The sequence below is a fragment of the Leptonotus elevatus genome, chromosome 5 (genome assembly GCF_054856555.1).
Source record: "Leptonotus elevatus isolate MCC_2025b chromosome 5, RoL_Lele_1.0, whole genome shotgun sequence".
Classification (NCBI taxonomy): domain Eukaryota; kingdom Metazoa; phylum Chordata; class Actinopteri; order Syngnathiformes; family Syngnathidae; genus Leptonotus; species Leptonotus elevatus.
In genome coordinates, this window is record NC_141243.1 from 19,479,496 (window position 1) to 19,504,788 (window position 25,293).

At 37.4% G+C, this 25,293-nt stretch overlaps 1 protein-coding gene across 4 annotated transcripts in view; it reads left to right on the forward strand.

The window, feature by feature from the left end:
- Nucleotides 1-24,245, forward strand: part of LOC147174137 (leucine-rich repeat transmembrane neuronal protein 4) — a 57,638-nt gene extending 33,393 nt beyond the window's left edge. For 2 of the 4 annotated variants that reach the window (XM_086076759.1, XM_086076760.1), the window contains one exon: nucleotides 23,238-23,377. Coding sequence is in view for 2 of the 4 variants with exons in the window: in XM_086076758.1 (XP_085932884.1) it covers nucleotides 23,238-23,435 (198 nt within the window). In the remaining 2 variants the exon portion in view is untranslated. Of the gene's footprint in view, nucleotides 1-23,237 lie in introns of all 4 variants that reach the window. The other 2 variants (XM_086076758.1, XM_086076761.1) reach the window with 2 other exon arrangements.
- Nucleotides 24,246-25,293: the final 1,048 nt, after the last annotated feature.

The window sequence follows — 25,293 nt, forward strand, 5'->3', positions numbered from 1 at the left end:
CATTTTTGGTCCCCAATCCCAATTCTGATACCCATGCCGATACCGTACAGATATCCCGTTGTTTGAAAAAACTAAATATAAGAAACTTTTATTCTTGTAATTGTAAAGAACTGCACACTCGGATGTAAAGTCATTGCTATTATGGCTTGGTCAAGCACTTCTTAAAAACCTAAGTGAAAGGGGAAAGAAGACTACTGTAATACAGAGTGAATCCGACCTTCACGTATATTTGAAAAGTTATTATTATAATCTGCACACGCATTGCTGCTACATTGTTCTAACTATATGGAATAGTTGTTCTTTAAAGTTTCAAATTTATTTTATGTAGAATTTCACATTGCTTTGTGGCCAACAGTAGTAAGTAAACTACAGTCCTCGCGGCAAACATCCTGAATGCTGAATGGGTTAGCCTGCAAGCTACTTGGTACACTAGCTAGCTAGCTATAATAGATAGATATGGCAAGCCGTGTGTTTGGCTCCAATAAATTCGTAATAATAAAGATTTTGACCCGGATTAGTGTATTAAAAACATCAGACAGTCGGACGCTTGCATGGAATCTACATATTTTGCTTCCTTTTCTAAACAATCGCATAGCATTTCAAAATATCTTGCACAGCTTGGCAACTTGGTAGCGCTGTTGCCATTTCAACTAACAACTAGGAAGAAAAACACCCCGGGATCAACATGCGCATTTGTGTCTGAGTCACAAATGACCATTTGCGTTTTCATTTGCCACACCCATTCAAACAAATGTTCAAATTACTACCCATCCGTGCACAGCACTAACACCACAAATTCACCTCCAAAATCCACTTTCAAACAACAAAAACGAGAAGCTATAGCGATAGCTTGGGCTCGGCATGCGCTAAACACTTGATTACACATCAGTAAGACGCTGTGGTCAGAGCCTATGCTAGTACCCGCAGTGCTTCCCACACCATGTTAATACTTGGGCAGGCCACCCAAGTAAAGTTTTCCAAAGAAGTTTTCAAGAAAATGTATTAAAAATATACTTGAAAAGAAAACAAAAACATGTCGCGACAGGATATACCGCATGTAACGTTAGTTTGCCGTCACTCACTTGTGGATCGTGAGGCTAGAGGAGACGTAGTAACAGGACTGAGGCCCACCTCCTGTCCAACCCCCCGCCCATCCCTACCTCCGGAGTCCACCACCCAAGTAGATTTCAAATCTGTGGGAAACACTGACCCGTAAATGGCATCGGCCGTTATTTGTTAGAAGTCGTTTTCGTGCCGTATTGGGGCCCCTCCCAATACTAGGGTTAGGGTAACAAGCACGATGCACACGCACATTTGTGTCCAAATGAGGGTATAATTTTCTCCAATTTCAACAACACTCTAGTCTTTCTTTTTCTCTGTCATCACTGCCTTATTTTCTCTACCCTCCAATTCCCCCTGTTCATCTGAAGTCCAGTTGGTCTTTACTGTGGTTCTGAGGAAGCCATTTAATATCTCCGAGGCCCCTGTGGGCTGCATCTATAATCATCTCATTGCTCCATGAAATGAGATCGGTGGCCTTATTTGAACCAAGGTTCTCCGGGACCATTGCCTCCTGCATGAAGACATAACTGTCATTAGGTAGGTGACATTCACGCAGCTGCCAAAGAGAAATTAATGGTGAATTAAGTTGTAAACACTGCTTGGTGGAGGCAGTGTAAGAATTTGACATGTTTTTCATTAGTGTGTGTGTTTGTTTTTTTTGTATTTGTAATTTGGAAAATAGCCTTCCTGTAACTCCTGTAGTGACCCTGATCATCTTCTCCCATTGACCTACAGTTTAGTTGTTGTGGTATTTGCAGTGGTGTTCTGGTAATGCCTTTCAGAGTTGTGCGTAATGTGCAATTATTTTACAGGCAAGTTACAACAACGATGTTTGTTTTTAGTACCAACAATCATTTGATGATATCTTCGGCGGTTGTTGAGTTGTACTAACCAGAGTGACGAGCAAAGTCAAGAAAAATCATGTAACTGAAGCAAGTCTGTCACATTTTTATTACTTAAGGGGGACACTGGGAGGAAATTATTTGATTACTCTGTATAAAGCACTGTGCAAAACCCGTGTAGATTTGTTGTTTTAGCTATATATCTATAAAGACCATTAACAACTAGCCTGTTACTCAGTGGAGCACAGACATTTGCTAAGGCTGAATGACTAACAATGGGTAAAAATCAGTCAGTTAGCAGGGAACATGGAGGATGGCTAACAGAAGGGGTGGTGACATCGTAATTCTGGAGGATGGATTGTTCCGTTCATGCTATATTGACTACAACTATTTTATCCAGATTCTCATTTCAATTGAATAGTGTTCTTCATTTAGCTCATGCACCTACAATATTTAATGTACTGTAATACCCTTTTAGTCTCCTTTTTTCTTTTTTTTATCTATATAACTTACTATGAAAAAATTAAATAAAACCAGTGGTGGTCTAAAAATGTTGACATACTGTGTTTTGTATGCCATTTTGACGTTTGGGGGGGGGTTGACATGAATAGTAACCTGTAAACTGTGATGAATGTGGCCAGAGTGAGCTAAAACCGTACAAAACACACAATGTAATTCTATTAGTGCAGGAACTTTAATCAGCTTTGTCTGACTAAGACTCAAGTCGCTCTCCCCACTGTCCAGGCTAAAAATAAGACACCTCTTTTGGACTTAATGTGATTGGTGAATGTAGCAGATTAATAGTCGGACCTTAATCTGCTTGTTATCTGTGTTCTATTGTGAGCTCACTGGATGTTGTAATTATTTAGTGGCCCTAGTCTCGATTCTGCAGAGCTTCAACAGCACACGCTGTGTCCGCGTGAGGTTTGCCCTGAAAATACTGACAGAGTAACTGACACATTCTTCTTTGTCAGATTAACCAAATATTTGCACTGGAACACAGAACTTGTTCTCCAATGTGACCTCCAGGGACATGCTGTCAGGTTTTTCTCAAGGTGATAGCTGATACACTTACCTCCCTACAGTAGGCTATATGACAAGCACACAGGCTGGATAAGAGTCATTTATCTTAATAAAGTGGACCATCAAACTGATGTGGCTGCAGAGTGTAACTAGTTAAGCAGAGGAAGGCGTACAAGGAGACAGAAGAGAGAGGAGCACACGGGGCCTTGGAAAGCATTTCAGCTGAAAATAAAATGCTCATCTGTCCTCTGATTAGAACACAGCGTGTCTACCTGTTGGCATCATATTAGCAGAAATGCTGCAAAGCGCATGACCATTTCCGCCCAAATATTGCGCATAGTAACAGCGACTACATTTTCCTACGAGATTTACTGCATGTGCTTTATCATAATGCGACATGCCGTACTTTAGGAAATGCCATCATCATCATCTCATCATCTGCCATGGCGATGATGCATTTCAAGGTGCCAGCGGTTTGTCTATAATAAAAACCATGTAGTTGGCACAGGCAGGGAACAAACAAGGACAATAGCGTCGCCCACAGTCTAACAATTCATTGTGATGAGGAAATCCAAGGGGGGAAAACTGTTGACAACTAATCTCTTGCAAGTGCCATGCAAAATCACTACAGCGGTGACAATGTCTGGATGAAAGCCACAATGATTAGAATAGTGAGTGATGCATGGCAAAAAAAAAAATGTACCGGGTTTTACCTGTGGCTCTTCATGCTACCATCTGCTTCGTCTCTAATATTCAAGACAGGCCTAACAATGCAACTGCAAATATTCCCTAAGTGGGTGCAAAGTGGTTTTCTGCCATTGCAGCTGCTACACAACAAATCACCTTGAATGGCTGCTAATTTTTTCAAGCTTTAAAGCTGAAGTGACCAAGTAGCATAAAAGCGTGAAGGAGGTTCCACCTGGCAGGAGCAATACGAAGCCTACTCATTTTCACCTACTGGTCTATGTATGATAATGGTGACAAGCAGTCCACTCTGGATGGTCGTTATGCAATAGTTTATACTAGTAGTTGAGGAATTTTCATTATAGTATATATATATATATATATATATATGTATATAGTATATATGTGTTTTGAGTTCTGTTACTTTTAATTAATTTTCAGAGCATGTCTCTTAGTTTTTATTAGTTGTAGTATTCATTTTAGTTTTTCTTTTTGAATGGGATATTTGTTGTGAAAATAATTGTGCATGTTTGCTGTACTGCAATAGTTTATAATAGTAGTTTGGAAATTTTCATTATAGTTCCTTTTGTTTTGAGTTTAGTTTTTTTTTTTAGTTCAGTTACTTGTAATTAATTTTCAGATCATGTCTTAGTTTTTATTAGTTTTTTAAATGGTATATTTGTTGTAAAAACTATATATATATATATATATATATATATATATATATATATATATATATATATATATAGTTTTTACAAAAAAAAACATTCTGAATATATATATATATATATATTCAGAATGTTTTTTATTTTTTTAGTTAAATTACTTTAATAGTTAACACAGTGATTAATCCCAAATTTTATATCTGTTCTAAATGTAAAATTAAATGTACAACAAAAGTTTTCATACTCTTGTTAACATAAAAGGGGAAACATTTTAAACTAATAGAAATATGGCTGCATCATTGATACGGTAATTTAATTTCATAATAATTCAGCAAATTTAGTTAAAATTAAAAAGACTTACTGCACTGTAAAAAACGAGTGTGATATTGATTTGTGTTGAGGTCATTTTTCCTGCCACTAGAAGGCATAATTTAATTTGTAAGACGGTGGTGACAGTTATTTTCATATTGAGAGCTATCTAATCTTTAACATGAAGTGACTTGTGAAATTTTGCATATTTTTTAAATTGTAAAATACAACTTGACCCCAGTCTCCACAAATCAATGCATTATTATCAAAATTATTACTGCTAAATTTTGACGTGGATGTGTCTGCTGTGTTGCCACTGGAATTCCCCCATTACAGACTTTCCAAGTAAGGGGCGGTCATTAATTGTGCGTTAAAGAAATTAGTGGTGTTAAAGGAACTTTAAATTAACTCAAAATTAACGCACTCATTTTTATACCCCTAATATCGCGTTTCGGGCTGAGTATGACAGCCATTCCAAACACACAAGCCGCCCGCACTAGGAGCGACGTCTTGTATTTAGTCTGTCGGGCCAATTTTTACTTGAAATGGAATGACTAAAACAATAGGCACAGACTCACAGGTCTCAACCACTTTCACAAAAAAAAGCTACAGTCGTCCTATGTTTTGAGGTTATGAATGGTGTATAATGAACTAGTTTGTGCGTTGGCATAAGAATACGTCATGACGCGGCACAAAACGGCACACTCAGCTACTGCTATGCCTACTCTTTTTGACTGGATGGTTTTATATCTGTCGAGGAAGCCCTATATTGGCAATTCTATTCAAGTTCAGAGGCTTTTCTATACAGTAGCACAGATGGCTGGTCTCTTGGCCCTTTCAAGGTAGCAGACATTTTCCAAAAGAGATCAAACAAATCAGATTCCGCCCCCTCCAACCCTCTGTGTACTTCATTGTCTCGGCTGTACTGTGTGACTAAACGTAAGCATGTTGCTTATTCAACTAATCCGATGTTTGAGAGGAGATCAGATATAGAGCAGGACAACGATGTGTGTGGTTGTTAGTGTGTGCGTTATCTGGTCAATAGTAAAGATTTGATGTCAGAGAGGACACTAAATGCAATGTTCACATAATGAGATTGTACAACAAATAAAATACACGCGCACCCTCAACAGTCTTCCACAGCATGAAGAGTTAGACATACAGCCCATTCTTTTCAGTTATTGCCATGGCAACTGAACTGGAGTGAAAAGCCCGCACTCTGGTGTTGAGAGCGGTGGCTCCACTACATTCGCAGCCCTAAACAAGGGGACATTTATAGAGTATGATACACTTTAAAACACTCTTTATTACTGTAAATATAAGAAAAATGTATACACTCCAAAGTGTCCCTTCTAACAGAATGGGATTCTATTGCATCGTATTGCTTGTTGTAAAGGTGGCAAAAGTACTGGCAATTAGAAATGCACATAAGATGGTAAAAAAAATACAAATATAACTAACTAACTAATGTACTTAAGTGAAACTAAAAATGTACTGCCTCAGAAATATAATTCAGTAAAAAAAAAAGTGAACATTTATTTTTACTGTCATGTATATACATTGCCCATTTTGATAGCTTGGCACAAAGTAAATAAGACCTTCTCTGTAAACACCCTCTTTTATTAACTTACATTGTGCACAAGAGAAAAAAAAAACAATCACAAACATGTGGCATGTTGTTACGCTACACAAAGTACATAATTTGTTTTCAAATGTAGTTGGTAGAAGTAAAATGGCATCAGAAAAATACTCATGTAAAGTGCAAACACCTGGAAAATCGATTGAAGTACAATAGCGAAGTATTTTTATGTCATTACTTCCCATCAATGCCTATTGTAGCCTCCTCAAAGAGATGGCCCGGGTGCACTGTTGCTGATGAAAATTTCTACTTAGCACTAACCTTCTACTCTCACAATCTTTTTTTTTTTTTTAAATACAGTTCAACAGAAGATGGACATCAGTAGGTGAGCACTTTGAGTGACCCCTTTCCAACTATTGTTTTCAAAATGTTCAGGATTATTGAGGATTACATTTGGATTAATGCAGATTCAAGATGCTTTTTGTAGTAGGGGAAAGTTCAAATATGTACAGTAACAGCCACATATTTTTTTTAATTCCAAGTTCTAACATATGGAAGCGTATTGCATTCACTTAAAAAAAAAAGACCTGTTTTTCTGACCATTTTTGGGGGGGAGCTTTGTGTTTTTTAGTATATACATTTTTTATTTTCAGTTTTTCTGAATATTTTTTTCTGTTTTACTGAATATTTTTTTCTGTCAAAAAATATTCCAAAAAACAGGCTGAAAAAAAATATTCAGAAAAACAGCGGAAAAAAATATTTAAAAAAAAACAGAAAAAAAATATTTTAAAAAACAGGGGGGAAAAAATATTCCGGAAAACAGAGCTGGTGTTCTGTTTTTCTGAGTTTTTCTTTTTTTTTTTTTTTACCTCTGAACTCCAAGTGACAAGTTGCAGACTCGCTAATAGTGGAAGCGGACACTTTCCCGCATACCTCCATATGCAATAAGATGGTCATGTTTACTTACTGGCTCTCAATAAAGGAATTAATGTGTATACTGTATTGTGGTTTGTTCTCTAATCTCTGAGGGAAAACCCCTTTAAAAAAAAAAAACAGAAAAATAGAAAAAAAGATTCAAAAAACAGAAAAATAGAAAAAAAGATTCAAAAAACAGAAAAATAATAATGTTTATAAAACAGGGGGAAATTACTCAAAAAAATATTCAGAAAAAAAAAAGGAATAAAAAAAAGCTCCCCCAAAAATTATTCAGAAAAACAGGACTTATTTTTTTTCAAGTCAATTATAATATGCTTCTGTACTAACATACAGGTATCAAGACATTAAGTCACATGTTCCCATTTTGAAAGGACTATTTAAAAAAAAAGATTTATTGCATTTTGAATATCGCATCCAAGGTGCATGTGAGAGGAAAGGTCATACCGGGATAAATGTCAGTGTTATTTTTTATACTGCTAATTAGAGACTGCTGCAGCAGTTCTCTAGCTTCAAACTTTTTCAGTTATGACATAAAGTAACAAAAATAGTGTCAGGTGCCATTTGACTATTTGCTACCAAATCTCAAAATCTGTACTGTATTTGCATTATGTATATTGTTACCGCAACATAGTATTAAATGTGTTGTCTTTACAACAGTCTATCGCTTGCAGTCTTTATTAAAATACTTGCTCAAACTAAATCAACATAATCTGCAACTCGTCCCTGGTATTAATTTGTTTGGCAGGCAGATAGTCCTCCAAGGATTTGATCTGACCAGAACGAGAAAGAGAGTGATTATTAACCTGTCTTTGTTTTGGTGTCTAGACTCCCAATGAATGCCGTCAGTATTTATGACTCTGGGTTTTTATTTTATGGGCTGGTTATGGCTGTTTTGCTCTCAGAGCGCCGTCCATTGCTCCCACGTGGAACAAAATGATTTAATTGGACTTATGTTGGGAATTTTAGTTCAAGGTTAAGTAGAGCTTATTTGTTGCAGGGGTCCCCAACCACCGTGTTGCGGCCCAGTAGTGGGCCGTAGATCAGTTGCTAGAAGGTCGCGGAGAAAAGAGCAAATAAAAACCTACTTTCAATTACATGCAGCTGATCCGCCAGCTGTTTATTTTGAAAAATGGACTTACGTCATCGGGACTGACTGTGGTAACCAGTCAGCCATCTTTTTTGTTTACATTCGCCTCAAATGCTTTGAGGTCGGAAATGGGACAATCCGAGTGGGATAATTCCGACTTCCTACCTTCCTTAAATGCAGCATTTGGGTCATGAGTGAACCGCCGTCTATGTCAGCAAACTCACAAACTCATATGCTCGTCACTGCACTGACTCTGTTAATTTAACGTGTGGCCCGCTGGCGTCACACGTGTCCAGGCTCGGAAAAAGGAGGCGTCGCCAGTGAGCCGCCATGTTTTGGAAATTCACGAAAATATCTCATTTTTACAAGCCCTTGTCGTCGCATTTTTACCAAAGTAATCATTGAAAAAAAAATGCTTTTAGGGTGACTTTTTCTTGTGTTTTATTCACTTTAAACAGTGTACTTTAGCCTCTTTAGCACATCATCCCTGCGCACCACTCTTAGTTTCCAGGCACTTTATCCAGGGTTGCATTTGTCATTTTTGCTTTAATATTGTTTCATGCTATGTCTTTCTTGTCTTCTTGTGGTTTGTTTCATGTTATGTCTCGCTAGGGTTTTCTGTCGGTTCCTTGTGTCTTCCAATCAGCTCCCTCAGCCACGTGGCCCCTGTTCACGCGGAAGCAAAGCCGGCTTCGTTCCTCAAAAACATCTTGTACAGACGGAAGCATTTCAAGACATGCGAGTGTCCAAAAGCAGCTGTAATATATATGCCAAGTCTGGAGTGGCGCTGTAGCGCAGGCACAGGGAGTTAACAGAAAACGTGGAAGAAGAATCAGCGGGGGGGCTGTGCGACTGACTGGCTCACGTCACGGAGAAAAGAGGGTGATTAAAATAATCTGCCTGTAGCGAGAGAGGAGCGCTGTGGAGCACAGATTCGGATAATAAGGAATTATATCCGGGAAAAATTGAATTATCCGTACCGGATACTCGTGTTGTACGGATATCCGGCTCATCCCGACTTTCCACTGCCCGGTTACAAAAGTGATCGGTTTCAAGCTCCGAAATGGCGCCCCCGTGTGGACGGACTGCCCAAACTGTAAGAAACTTGTGCGGATAGATTGAAACAGGCTTCCGTGTGGGCGGGGCCTCGGTCTTTGTTGGCTCATTTGCTCGTCATTCCTGTTAGTTGTCATGTCCTGCTGAGTTTTGTGTAGTTGATTGGTTAATTGTTACTTTATCTACTTTTGGACTTTTGTTCATTCAGGATTATAACGTTTTGATGACTCCGTAGTGTCTTGTTTTCTTTAATTTACGCTTGTGTTATTAAATAATATTTGAGTCGGCAATGCCTTGGTTTTCCTGTTTCCCTGCTTTTGGGACGTCAACAAAGTTGGAGTGCGAGTAAAGCAATGAGTTATTCCTGGAGAGAAGGCAAAAGGATGACGTATTGTGTTAGCGTCTCAAATGCTACATTCATGTAGAAATTTAGCTAAACCAATATCACACATCAAAATAACAATATAACAATGATAGAGGGTTTTATTGTGTATATTGTAATATAAATGTCATATATTATATGCATTGTATTGTGTTGTATACAGTTTTATACCATTTGTGCCATTTTGTGTTGATATGACAAAATAAATTCTTGAATGAAGCTTGAAAATAGAAAAATAATGTAATAAATATTTGGTTGATGCTTTGCATATTTTGTCCATTACATTGGTGGTCTGGATTATAGCACCTGTTGTAATGGGGTGTCGGGCGATGGTGGCAGCAGCATCTTCATGTTCCCTACATAAAGATGTAAATGAGGATCATTCCTCTACTTCATTTGAACATAAATTCTATACTGACCAACACTAGCTGAGACTTCCTTGGTGAAAACAACCACAGTAATGATCAAATAGTCAGGTCAGAACCTTTCTGACAATGTCAATCAATACTGAACAGTATTACTGTTGCACCTCTCAGAATAGCACCTACAGTCTTTATTTAAATACTTGCGCAAACTAAAACAGAAACTGTGTGATATCTCGCCTGCCAAACAAAATAATAATGCCTTTTTCCTAAAGCAGTCAAGCGGGTAAACAATGAGCATTCAATCTGAACGAAGGTGATTTTACTGTACTGTATTATCATTAAGCATGAGTCTGTCAGTCTAACCTTCGTAATGCTTTTGTGCTTGCTGCATATCTTTCATTTGACACATTATCTCCTTGTGGAATAAGTGAGAGACTGATAAATGAAATGGTTTGGCCTCGTGCAGTGTATTACAAATACTGTAAAATGGCCGTCCATATCATTTATTTTTTGTCACTTTCTATGACATGTTATTCCTGAACGCTTATTGAATTTCTCGGAAGGAGGGGGGAAGGTCGAGTCCTGTGGACCATGTTGTGCGCCGCCATTGTTGAAGCGGCTGACTGGAGCTGTGGCCTTAAGCAGGGTTAGAATAGTTTTTAATTTCATTTTGGCTTTTGTTGTTGTTTTTTATTTTTTTATTCAATTAGTTTTCAGAGCATGTTTGTTAGTTTACATTTATCAGAAAATGCTTCATTTTAGTTTTGTTTTTATTAGTTGTAACATTTAACTCATTCACTGCCATTGAAGGCTATAAACGTCAAAACTTCATTTGAACTATTTCTATTAGTTCAACATATTTTTCCACTTTTGTTAACAGTATGAAAACCTAGATTTTTTTAGTGTACATTTAGAACAGAAATAGAATTTGTGATTAATTGTGGGTTAACTAGTGACGTAATGCGATTAATTACGATTAACAAATTTAATCGCCTGACACCCCTAATTTTTAATAATCTTTTTTTTAAATGAATTTATGGTAGTGAATGAGTTAATTTCACAATACTTTGTCTTTTTTTTTTTATAATAAAATATTGTGGCCTGTAACTGCCAATTGTGATTATAGTTACTTTGAAGACAAGAACTGACACTTAATATGACAAATTTTAGTTCCAGTCAAAAGAAACAAAAATGTGCTGCCAAAAGAATCAAACACGGAGAGGCATACGCTGCACTTTTTTTTTCTAATGTTGCCAACACACACGAAACACATTTACTCATTTTATGCCAGATGTTTTTTTACATTTGTGCATGTGATAACAGTGTTTGGCATATGATCAACTTGGATTACTGTAGGTTCCCATCCAAAGGAGGAAAATCCTATGCAGCAGATTTATTTTTCTTGTCAAAAAGCGAGGACGGCTGTATTTAGTGCCCACAATGCATGTTGGCGATTGACAGCGGAATCTAGCTCAGCCAAACATTCATGACAGCCCACTGTTGTAAAATCAAATCAAACCACAAAATCACTTGTCTGTGTTTATGATGAAATATCACACACGACACCATTCCAAGTCGACAACTGATTATTCAACTGAATTTTGTTATTCCGCAATTAGAACACTTAAGTGTTTAAACCAGAGAAATAATATATATACACACCCACATACAAAGATTCATTAGATGTGCATTTAGACATATTGCGTCCCAGCCAGAGTGTCACGGAGACATAATAACCACAAACGTGCAGTTAATCACATGCATTACCAATACACTGTATGGTATGCAGTTTTGAATTAATCTATACATCAACCTTTTTAGGCACCATATCAGGGTTGTTTCTAACTACATTCACATCAGGAAAAGCACAGTGTTGGTTCATGCATGCTCCATCCAGTAAATAAAAGCAAATCTCAGCGTGCATTGCTAACATTGATGAACAGAAAATAGGATGAGCAGCATTAGGAGATGATAAATCCCCACATCTGTGGGATTATGGTTATTTTGACAAATGCTTTAGAAAGAAGATGTAATTGCATAGTGAATATTAAAGTCAGTAAAAAATGATAATATTTTTTTACATTATAGCACAAACTGTAGCACATTGGACAACATTTTGGGTTATTTTAGATATGTGGCTGTTATTCCACTTGAGGCCACAAAGTGTTCTGTTGCAGGGGCAGAGCTAGATGGTGGCCAGGTGTGGCCATGACCACCCCTTGTAACTGTCTGGCCACCCCAACACCTACGAGAAATGTTGATATCTGTGATTTTTCTGCTTAGATCCCTTTATATTCTCTCTCTCTCTCTCTCTCTCTCTCTCTCTCTCTCTCATATATATATATATATATAGAGAGAGAGAGAGAGAGAGAGCATATTTAAATTATTAATATAAAGTTGATCTGAATACAAACTTCAAGAAACAGTCTTAAATTAATCAAAAATAATTGATCTATTAAATTTTTTTACTTCACACCATAGCAAGCAAATATTATGGCTGAGAAGCCATTGTTTACCATACCATACACAATCATAGTCTCATGAAATAAAATGCACACATATACTAATATTGCACACACACACACACACACACGCACACACTCATAATACAAGCAATAGCAAACAAAAGTTTTTTTTTTAATTGTAAAAAAATATTAAATGCTTAAATTTTTAAAGAATTAAAAGATTGTTTTGTCACTTTGCTTTTTAGAGCCATTGATCGCAGTATGCAAAATGGTGTCAGCCATCGTTGACAATTGTTCACTCTGATTGGCTGTTAGCTAGCGAAGCAGTGCACTGGATCGAAGTAGACTATGAGAGAATTCCCAAAAGCAAAGCAATGTCAAGTAATTTGGCATTATCTAGTAAATTAAGACCAGCGTTACATTAGTTGGAATCGTTCCCACTTGATTATGAGTGTGGTGGTCATTGTTCTGGTTACCTTACTGCGGATGGTATGGTAAGAAAATAACTCACATGCACACACACCCTTTGTCACCCCTCACTGTTGTGTCATCCTGGCCACCCCACTGAAAAAAAGTCTGGCTACGCCCCTGAATGTATGCGCTAATATTGATTTGTTGTGCCATGTCATAATCGTAGCGGTGTAATGGTACTCCAGATCTATACACAATAAAATGCCAAATAAATGTTTAACAATATATTTAAGCCTAAACATGTTCTTTTTAAGGGATAGTGCAGCCTCCAGAATGTGTCTTCTTTTCAGAAATTCATTAACGCAGACAAGTGCAACAGTAACAGTTTGAACAGTGTGAATTATGAAGCGATAAAAGAAAACAGCAACGACATTTGTTATTGCTTTGGATCCATCAGAAGATCCCAAGAGAGGCCGTTTACATGCTGCTGGAACTTCTTTGCACTGTGCTTGTATGTTTTCATACTACAATGACATTCATGTTTTTGTGATACTGTTTCAAACGAGTTCAAACGTTTGACATACTGCCCAAAGGATAGTAGCGCAAGCCATGACATCCTCTGGAGAGAGGCTGAGCTGCACAGCATTTGTTTACGGGGCACTGAAAGGGGGTTTGTTGCAGAGTAGCGGCAACTCTTCTGTAAGGACTGTGGTTTGATTTCCACTACAGGCTTCTGGACTACGGCCAAAGTGCCCTTGAGCAAGGCACAGACACCCCACCCCCCACCCCATGCTCAAGAGATGAAGCACTGTTTGGGCAGCCTCTTTTCACTCTGACATGTCGTCTTACATGCCTGCATCATTTCTAGCATACTGAAACTAATCATTTGCCTATTTTTGCAAACTATTTTTTTGGGGGGGGGGGGGTGAAATAGCACCAACGGTCCTGTGTCCATTAACATGCTAAGCAGAATGTGAGGCCTACGACACAGTTGTGATAATAGAGGCTTGTCTGTGCTCTCCGCAGCAGCATTGACCACTGGTTGAATGATCCACTTGAAAGCTCACGGAGGACGTTGTTAATATGCCAACGTGGGCTGGTACCCTCATACTGCCATGGCGGGTCTTACCTACAGTTGTTGAGGATCATTTATTTGAAGGCATCTGGATCAGTGCATGAATTTCGCAAGCTAGTCCTTATTGTGTGAAATTTACAATTTACCACATCTAACGTTGCATTCTTTGCAGTGTCAAGCACAGTTGAGATTTTGTTTTTTGTATGTGGTCAGTCATACTTGGAGCAAGTTTGCATTTTGTGCATTTAGTTTAATTGACAACGGTTATGTGCTCATGTGAGATTTGTTTGCTTTCAACACAAACACTAACCATTAGGGGTGTGTCAATTTTTTTTATTCTCATTTAGAATCGATTTGAAATGTCCCAAAATCGATTTTATATTAATTTTTATTATACTGTCTTGCCTTTGTCTGTATGTGCCTTTATTTGGAGTTCATGTTGTACCCGGTTTGGCCACTGAGGGGCAGTGTGGTTCCACGCGGTCTAAAACACTTAAGTTGTAGCCACATTAGAGAGTAGAAGGAAAAAGTCACGGTCAAGTTATTACAGTAAAAGTTTGTTTTTTTTCAGCATGGAGCCGTTCTTTTGAGTGATAAAAGTGCCGCGAGTAGCGAGCTAATTAGCATTAGCGAGTCAGACTGGAGTAGATCATTCCAATTCCTTGCACATCTATAGATTGAAGCAAAAATCATTGTCAATTAAATCATTGTGAATCAAGAATCGATATTAATCGAAAAATCGATTCTGGATCGAATCACAGACCCAAAAATCGGAATCGAATCGAATCGTGAGACATTCAAAGATTCCCACCCCTACTAACCATCATAACATATTATGTTGCTTTCTGACATAATTAAGATCTCAATATGGCATTGGCACAATTGGTATTGGCTCTATTGTATTGAATTTAACTATTTGCACTTCACTGTAGTCCTTAAAAAGAAGTCGTACAACCACATATTTTGATTGGGACTTTGGATTATTTATTTCATTTTATTTATCAATTTTTTTGAAAATCATTTTAAGTTGTGCTCTATGCTTAATGCCTTCTTTTTTTTTTGCAAATTGAAAATATAATTGTTATTAACTCATCACTGCCATTGATGACTATAGATGTGAAAAATTAATTTGAACCATTTCTATTAGTTTAACATTTTTTCCACTTTTTTTTAACAAGAGTATGAAAACCTAGAAAAAATGTTTATTGTACAATTAGAACAGATCTAAAATGTGTGATTAATTGTGACTATTGAAGTCATGCAATTAATTACAATAAAAAAATAGAATCGCCTGATGCGATTAGAAAAAAAAAGAAAAGATCATTAAAAATTAGGGGCGTCAGGTGATTATTTTATTTTTTATTTTAATTAATCGCATGACTTCACGAGTTAACTCACGATTAATCACAAATCTCACAAAAAAAATTAAGGAACTTTGCAAAACAAAAATTTGGCTATACAGGTCATTTTTCCCAAAATTATCTGTCATTGTTTTTGGGGAAATTTTAAATGTCATAAGTACTAATGGTATCGGCACTTGGTATCGGTGAGTACTGACTATATTTTGAGCATCCTATCAATGTTCATTTTCAAAAGCTTGCGTGTTTAGCAGACGCAATCTAAACCAGCTTCTGCTGAGCATGAGCAGATGTCGAAGTTAGCTCCCGTTTTTGCATACAATCGCACATTTTTAGTCAATCAAGCCCATATAGTGTTCTACAAAGATAAACTCTTGCAGGTACCAAAACTGCTCTTAAATGAGAAATCATCCTTATGAGTACATACGTTGGTGGCATTGATGACTTGTAAGCCTCATGTGGCACTTGATGTTGATGTCGGTAGCAAGTGCCTGCGGGGGTGAGTTGGGATCGCAAATGATGAGGGGAAGTGATGTTCATAATCGCTCTGTGAAAGCTTTGACTCCCACCATCAATGTGTAGATAGATTTGAGCAAAAACAAGATGAACCGAAATTATGTTCACAAGGTGTTAGGTGCTTTAAAAACAAAAAAAAACAAAAAAAAAGGACCTAATTGAGATTTCTGAGAACTTTTCACTTCTAGGGAATTAGAATCCAGCAATACACAATGAGTCACTTTAGCTGAGGGGCACGCAGAAGAAAACTCAGCGTGGGGGGGAAAAAAAAGACATGCATCATAAAATTTAAAGGGGATATAATGGCATTTTACAGTCCGAATGTATATAACAGCACCTGAAAAAGATTTTTGGGCTGTAGCTCTCGTAAAAAAAAAAAAGATTCTTCTGATGCCAGATGTCTGTTTTATTACCTTGGCCAGTAGCCAGCGACTCACTATAGAATGAGTTATTAAGAGAAAAGAAAACTATTGTTTGATGCTGTAGCAATTGCAATCAAGAGATTTGATTTCATTCTATATGTGCGTGTGCTGCACACATTTCCTGGGCAGAAGCTCCTCAGCCGTTAATGTGGATATGCCGATAATGCTTCAGGCAAAATTGAACGTATGCATCCTTAAGACCCCCCCTTCCCCGCCCCCCATGCAACTGTTGGCAGCGGTCCAATGTGGAAGCGAATGACTCACCTCTCTGAAAGGCCCGCCCATAACAGCCAACATTCCCCTATATTCCTAATTAAAAGCTAAATGCACACTCTGCCGACTTGGCCAAAAAGGCTTTTATTCTACTTGCACTAAGATGCACAAGAGGGTTGCAGCTTCTAAAATAAATACATATGAAAATACGTCCGTACTACATAAGTCAATTGAATGTTTGAGGCATTTTGAAAGTCAATCACCGATTTATATGCAGTGCATTTATCTGCTCTTATTTGGCAAACATCCATACTCAAGGTGATTTACGAGTTCGGAGAGCCACTTGGACGTCAACAGAAGACCCTGGAATATTGAGTACGCAGTCAGACATAGTGCAAAGGGATCAGGTAAAGATGTGAACAGTAAGTGCGAATTGGGCATGTTCCGCAGTTTAGAGGTGCTCTAAGAAATCAAGTGTCAAGAGATCATTGAATATAGAGTACACTCACACTCTAATAGCATTTGGCGGCTTGACATGCTGCGGCTGCTTCTTCCATTTCTGCCGTGCGAACCCTCAACTTTTTCCTTTGGGTCAATTATACCAGTATCGGCCACACTCTTGTGGCTGTTTTACTATCAGTAGTGACAGCAAAATCGAAACTGCAGAACCCAGGCGGAACTTGTGATTGGAATCGCGTTCCTAAATCTGTCTCAGAATCAGGATGTCACGTGACAGTCGCCTTTCACGTTCCATTAAGCCTCCAAACGCCACATTGTTTCAGCAAGTGCCTTTTCTAAAATTAAATAAAATCCGACCTATATTAAAATGTCTTAAATATGAAATAAATCCAACCTAAGTATACTTCGTATGTAAAATTGCCCTGCTGATTCATCGCCCTACATGATAAAATGTCAACATCCTCTTGAACGCTTTGAACGCGGCGGTTGGTTTAGTGGTAGCGCACCCGCACAATGGGCTAAGAAAAAGGTCCGTTATCCAGGTAACCCAGGTTCAATTCGTGCTACGGGTGTCAAGTTTTCGCAGGTCCTTTTTTTCCTCTCTAATACTTTCTGTCAAAATTTGATGCCCTGTCGCAAAAAAAAAAAAAAGCCTTTGAAATGTAGCCTGTTGAAATGTAGTTTTTGATTAAATGTGATAGCATAGGGGTTATTACATTTTTGTTTCCCATGATATTATTTCTCTCTCTTATGGCGTCCATTACAATTATAGCCCGATTGCCAGTTGTGTAAATTAGGTGATGACAGACAGCCAGCCAATGGTTAGTTTCCTTACTGGGGAGCTGGCAACACTGATCTACTGCTTGATTGTAATATTTTACCACCAATTGTTGCTGTGGGGAGATGTTTCAAACGTTCCAAAAGATCAATTCTTTTTGTGAATCAATCGTTTCAAATGATTTGATCGTTTCAATGTTCCATTTCTGCCATCCCTACAAACAACTAAACAAAAAGGCAAGCATGGTTCTTGGGCTTTCTCAAAAAACATAAAATCAACAAGGTCCCAAGAACAGCGTTCAAAGCTTTAAAATAAAAGAAATGTACTTGAGCCAGCAACATGACATGACACGAACATGACATGGACAATGAACTGAGAAGGCCTGAACGTAAGCAGGGGACTAAATACACACAAACTGATGAAATAACGAGACACACCTGGACAAGACACGCGTGGCTGTGGGAACTGATTGGATGACACAAGGGCCAGGTGGACCTGATCAAACTTGATGAGACAATAGACATGCAAGGAACACATAAACTAAAATCCAACCAAAACCAAATCAACAAAACACAGATCATGACATATTAATTTCAAAACCCCACAATTCTTTATGTGTCATTAAAAGGATGCTGTCTATTATTTGGTGCCATCTAGTGGTGAACTAATAATTTATTCATTTTTAAAACCCACTATTAACTCATTCACTGCCATTGACGGCTATAGACGTCAAACATTTATTTGAACCGTTTCTATTAGTAATTTTTTTCCCACTTTTGTTAACCAGAGTATTTTTTTTTGTACATTTAGAACAGAAAATTTGTGATTAATCGTGAGTTAGCTAGTGAAGACATGTGATTAATTACGTAAAAAAAAAAATCGCCTAATCTTTTCTTCGTTTTTTTTAAGTAATTAAAAAATTTTTTTTTAACATTTTAATAATATTTTCTTTTTTTCTTTTTAAAAAAAAGAAAAGATTATTAAAAATTTGTGGCGTCAGGCGATTACATTTTTTTATCATAATTAATTGCATTACTTCACTAGTTAACTAACAATTAATCAAAAAAAATGATATCTGTTCTAAATGAATAAAAAAGATTCTAGGTTTTCATACTCTTGTTAACAAAAGTGGGAAAAAATGTTAAACTATTATAAATAGTTAAAATGAATTTTTGACGTCTATAGCCGTTAATTGCAGCGAATGAGTTAATTTCAATAATATGCACCAAAAAAAAGTTCTATTACATCAATGTATATTTATTAATTTAATTGTAGGTCTAGTATTCGCTAACGCACCACACCTTTCAGAAGACTGATATCTTTCACCGCCACATTTCTGCTACAGTTACTCGGAGATAAACTTAGCAAACATAGTCATTGGTTTGCAAAGTGCTGTCTCTCTGAGGCACCATAGCGCGTCTGCATTTTGAAGCACTTATGTCGTTGCATTCTATTTGTTCACCACTAGATGGCAAAACTTACTACACACTGTCTCCTTCTCAAGTCCGGACCAGACCAGAGTTCTAACCTGGTCCGATGCCGAGGGGGGGGTCAATGTGACCACAGGGAACTTTAAATGGTCCATATAATGGCACAACAAAGTGGTTTGCATTTCTCTTTTAAAGTGCACAAAAAGATGATACGTCTTTTTGTGTTGTCTGGAATATTCAGAGCGTTTTATGATTCAGCCTGTATAGAAGGAGAACTTCACCTTGCAAAGGGGTGCATTTATTCATGTATTTACAGATGCGTAGAGGTCCTTTGAGTTTAACAGTGATGGGCAAAAAAAAATTACGTTTATTGTCTCAGTTACAGCAGCTCAGGTTATTTTATGGCTCCTTTGGATTACAGCCGGGATTCGCTAGCAATGTAGAAGCTAAATGTTGAGGAGATAAAAGTTAGAAGTGTGTTGCCAACTACAGTTGTAGAGCGAGCGGGAAAGGGTGATTGCTTCAACCGCATTTATATCGACTTCACTCACTTACAGCCCCGGACTTTTACGGTTCCATTAATTGGACAAAACAAGCCCACAATGTCCTCTTCCGCAACCATTTGTAAAAAAGCGAGCCCAGATAAAGACACACAGAGACTTACCTTATTTTACATCTGTGTATTTACTTTTCATTAGTGCTTGGAAAGGAGTGGGCAAAGTTCAGACGTAGACAAAAAAGGTGCCTCCAACTAATCTTCCAATTTAAGCAGCGAACAAACAAAGCCAGATTGGACTGCTGATGGCATTGTGAATCTTGACCAACACTAGATACAGACAGAATGGCGGATCAAATTAGTTTGATCTAAATCCCTTTGTGGTTTCAGCAAATAATCCGAGACAGAATATTTAATAATAAATGTCACGCCGCACATTTGTGATCGTGAGCAGTGCTTTTTCAATGAGGGGGCTTTGAAAAGCCTCTTGAGACTTCTACTAGTATAATACTAGAACAAAGAACAAACATGATGGATGTAGTCATTCATCATTCTTCATTCAAGGAAACACTACTATTTAATAACTGAGGGGCAGACTTTAAAATTATATGATACATTAATGTGTGTGTCTGTGATTGTTCACATTCTGATTATCAGCTTGTTTTCCTTTATGTACTTTCCTTTATGTGTTGCATAGTGTGTGATGTGCCTTACATACAGTACAGTAAAGTGCTCTGCTTTGAAATTTATTTTGTATATGCGCTACTGTAACAAAGGTCTTGGGCGCCATTAGGTATGTTATTACAGCAATGCGGTAAGGACCATATCATTATTTTCTCTGGCTAAAATAAAAGAAGGCAAACTGTATGTATAGTTGTGTAGCATAGGCTACAGGGTTGATGTCACACTTTTTACATCTTTACATATATTTTGGAATATACAAAAATGTGCACCAGATGAAAGACCGTCTCAGGTATATATTTTTTATTTTTTTAATAATAAATAAAAAAAATAAAATAAAAAATATATTTTGTATTTATGTCATTTGAACATTTTGTGTCAGTGCAGAATTGTAAGCGCTCAAATAGAGGGTGTAAACATGTGGCATGTGTTGTCTCACTACATGGGGTAAGACGTCACATTAATTTTACTCTCCTGTTTTTTTGGGTTTTTTATTCAAAGTGAACATTAAAGTCAGCCCAAAAAAAATGTTTATCATTGATCTTGAAAAATTTATTGAACATAGTTATTGACGTTAACATAAAATATTTTGCAACATGCACTGGATTTACATCGGCGGTACCAGATGTGATCGAGCTGCCAGATCGTATCGGGGTCGCCGAACGGACAGGATTGGCTGGAAATTATCCAGTTGACGTCAAACTTTAGAAAGAAAATATTAAAGATGTCATTTAAATAACAAAATGTACAGACTGAAATTGTAAAAATTTAAGAATATAAAAGCAAGATATATTGAATAAATAATACAATAGGTTGAATAAATGATAAATACACAAACTAATTGCCTGAGATGTGACAAATATTGTCAATTTAGATTGATAATGTGTTCCTATTATTTTTTTGTGAACACCTAAAAAGAAACCAAACCAAAGTGAACACATCTGAATCGCGCTTTTGGTTAGCGCTGCGAAGGCGCTTCAAGCTATTTGATTATTTATTCAATCTTATATTATTAGGTTTCTTCACGTTTTGACAATTTCAGCTCATACATTTCGTTATTTAAATGACATCTTTAATGTTTTCATTCCAATGTTTTGACATTAACCAGATTTTTTTTTCATACAACTTTATTGAACAATTTTAAATCATTTCCAGCCAATCCTGTAGCGTGACGTCATCGGTAGGCAACCCAGATACAATCTGGCAGCCCCATCACATCTGGTACTAACAACGTCCTTAGAAACTGATGGCGTGAGAGTCGTGGCCTGCAGCCTCAAATGCCTGTTTTGCCCCCCTTAAACCAAAAATTCAAGTTTAAACTGAATTATAAAAAAGAAAAAGTATTGCTTCATGAAACTCCAACCAGTTATGAATTCTGGACACAACAACCATTTATGATCCATTTTTAAACATTTAAAACAAAACCTGACAAACCAATTTCCTCACTCGTCCGACTCATCATCCGAAGGGCAATTCCGACATATGTAAACCAATTAATCAGCGATGTATTTTTTACTGGCCCATTCTTTGCATGTGTCACGTGACAACTAATCCCAAAATCACGGAGACATGTTGCCCCAAACTACCTTGTTGGCTAAAATTAGCTCTAGTTTAAAGTTAGCTCAAAAGGACAAGATGCCTGAATTTCACCTGTAACAATCCCACTTGAATTGCTGCTAGAATTTGCATATGGACGACACTTTTCAAAATATAGATAATAGGGGTAATAATCGATATAATGTATCGCGATATTACAGCGCACAATTCTCGTATCGATTCAATATGCAGCCGAATCGATTTTTAAAGATCCATTTCTGAACAAAATGTCTTAATTAGAGTTAGGGTTCACACTTTAAGCATGGAAGAATGTTATATTAATGGAACATTAAGCCTTAAAATTTGATTTGTTTGTTTGTTAAATACGGTGGACCACAGTTTATAAGCCTGAAGTACATTTCCATACAAACCTTACAGTGTGCATGTACAAGTTTATTGATTAGTATTTTCTAAATTTGAGTAAAAATTTTTAAAAAAATCACAATAATTGACTTATAGATTCGTATCGGGATTAATCGAATCGAATCGTGACCTATGAATCGTGATACAGATCGAATCGCAAGCTACTAGGCAATTCACACCCCTAATATATAATGAAAATATTTAACTTTGGGTTGTGCAAAACGCTTTAAGTGGCACTCATCTCAGCTCACAATTTGCTAATCATATCTCAGACATGTCATGACTCGTGATCATAAATAGGAAAAGCAATATCCAATTTTTTGTTGCGCCCTCTAGTGGAGAAGATAATTACCCGTGTGACAACAAGCCCCAGTCTCCCTACCTAACGATCATTAAGACCATTCAGGACAAAGTAAAGTTTATTATTTACTGGAAAAAAAGACAAGGCAAAATAAAAAATTACATATAAACAATAATGTGAATTTGTTCATCGCAACAACAAAGCTAGTGGTAGCCTAACACTTGCCGAGAATAATATACTATATGTCATAATATTGACTGCAGATACATTAGACCTCTGTGCCATCCAATTGATACCAGTCTGACCTCACTTGCAGGTAAACCTAAATACCCCCCGTACAGGAATCAGCTAAGTGGTAATATAATAAGCACTCTCTTCTAAATGGAGCCTTGATTCCATTTAAAAGAGGGCAGAAAGGATGTGCGCACTCTTGCCCAAGGCTTTCATCTTGCATATAAATCATTTGAGTTGAAAGTTGGTGTTTGAGCAGCACATATTTCAGGTCTCGGGGCGTGCTCCGTATCACCAGCCAAGACTGTGCAGAGCGCAGTGCCATGGGCAAATGAAGCCAATTTCAAATATTCATCAAATGAAACGGAGGCTTTCCGGCTGATTTCCACAGCTCACGTGTGTGTGTGTGTGTGTGTGCTTCTCTCCTTTGTGCGCTTTCTCGGCTCTTCTAGATCCCGCTGCACTTGAGAGCGCTGACGTACAGCCGTGAGCCGTCAGTGCTGGACTACTGCCACGCTCACCTGCACGTCAACCTGGAGCCCAACATTCAGGAGACGGAAGGTCTGAGGCCAAGCGGGTACCAGCGGGGCCCACTCGCCGCCCTCCCCCCGTACCGATTCCCTCCGCCAGTGAGCAGCGCACACTATTAAATAGAAAAAGAAAAACACAGACGGTGTTGAAGTGGTAACGGTTAAAGACGCAACAGAGACGGTCAATCTCCTGTCCACGGTCCGAGGTAATGAGGATGAAATATTTCTTCATGGAAATACAGTATAAAGGTGCAATGGTATTGGTTGATGAGCCTCCAACCCTCAATTAGCCAAGGAGGCTGAACAGCAGCTTGACTTTCAATGTTCCGCTCTGCTTGTTGAGGAGCATTAGAGGTAATACTTCAATGATTTGTTAATCCTATTAACCATTCTGTATTTTTGTCGCTTCTCCTCGTCTGGGTACCTCTGCCGTGTCAGGTGAAATAATCAAATGGAAAATGCTATAAACGGAGCAGGAAGAACTGATTCCGAGTTTTCTGCCGCTTTCTTTTGGTTCAGATATTATTATCATTATTACTGCCAGTCAGATGTCCCTGTGCGATTTTCATTTGCACTGAACTAACCGCTCGAATGAATATAGAAGTAAACGGGCAGAAACAAAAGTGTGACATGTACAGCCACACACTGTGCCAGAAAATATCATTAGTGTACGGACTTTTGATTTTCTTAATGATTTGTGAAGTCCATTGCATTATCATTAACTGCACAGACGTAAGCATAGAAACAAATAAAAAAATGAAGCAGCAAGTACATACCTTGCTTGTCTCACTTGAACATCATCCTTTCAATGCATTCCTGTATGAAATGTTGATTTTTCCTGCCCAGATGTGTTCTTATCGTGTGCTCACATATCTACATGCGTGAACTTTTTACAGGATGTTACATATTATATGGAAAATAAACTGTGGTAAATCATCTGCTTTAGTGTTGTTCATTATGATCAGTGACCTTAACTCAAACGGGCTTCTATTTGGACTGTCGCTGAGATGATTGAGACTAAAGAGCAGCGCTGAACTTTTAAAGGGCACCCGTTGCGCTTGGAAAGTTGATGTGAGGTAAAGACACTCGCGCGGGCCACAGCATTAGGTGCACGTGCACGGTCTGTGGAGACACAGTACAAGAGATGTTTCAAAAAATTTGAAAATGTTTACGCAAGTGTACCTCATATTGCGGTTGCTGAGTACACGGACCTCAGTGCCAATGTTGATTTTTTTTTTTTCAATTCTAATTTCCTCAATCGATTTCGATTCACAAGAGTTCGGATCGATTCGATTTAAATTGTTCCCGATTTGATTCAATTCGATTTGATTAATTATGAAACAACAATTCTTCTTAAATATCAACGACATGAAACTCCACAAACATTAAATTCCAAATAAAATTTTGCACAGGCGGTAAATGGTTAAATGATTTAGTTTATTAATAAAAAGTAACATGTGTTATAATTATTTCAGAAGGGTGAGATGGAAATATTTTTATAATTCTAATTCAATAATTGTAAATATAAAGTAAAAACATTCAGAATTATCTTTAAGTCCAATATGTCTGGTCCTTCATAAATGTAAGAACTTTTAAATTCACATGAACAGTAAATTTCCAGAAAGCAGTAAGATACAAAGAAAAAATGTCTTATGATTTTATAGTCAAAAGAGATATTAAAATAATCCATACATGGTTTTATGAATCGATATCAGGCTCGCAAAGGAAAATCGATTCGATATTGATTATTCGATTTTTTGAAACCCAGCCCTACTAGAAAAGTTTTGCAAAGCCACGTTGGGAAACTTGAATTCCCTTGGCTCCTTGGCTGCCAGTCCGAATGTCGTGGGTTTGATTCTGAGCGCTTGTGGCCTACATCTTAAAGTGCTCTTAAACAAAATACTGAAGGTAGAAAAGCACTGATAATCATTTACTAATATTAAGTTGAAAGCAAACACAACTATTACCTATCCTTTGA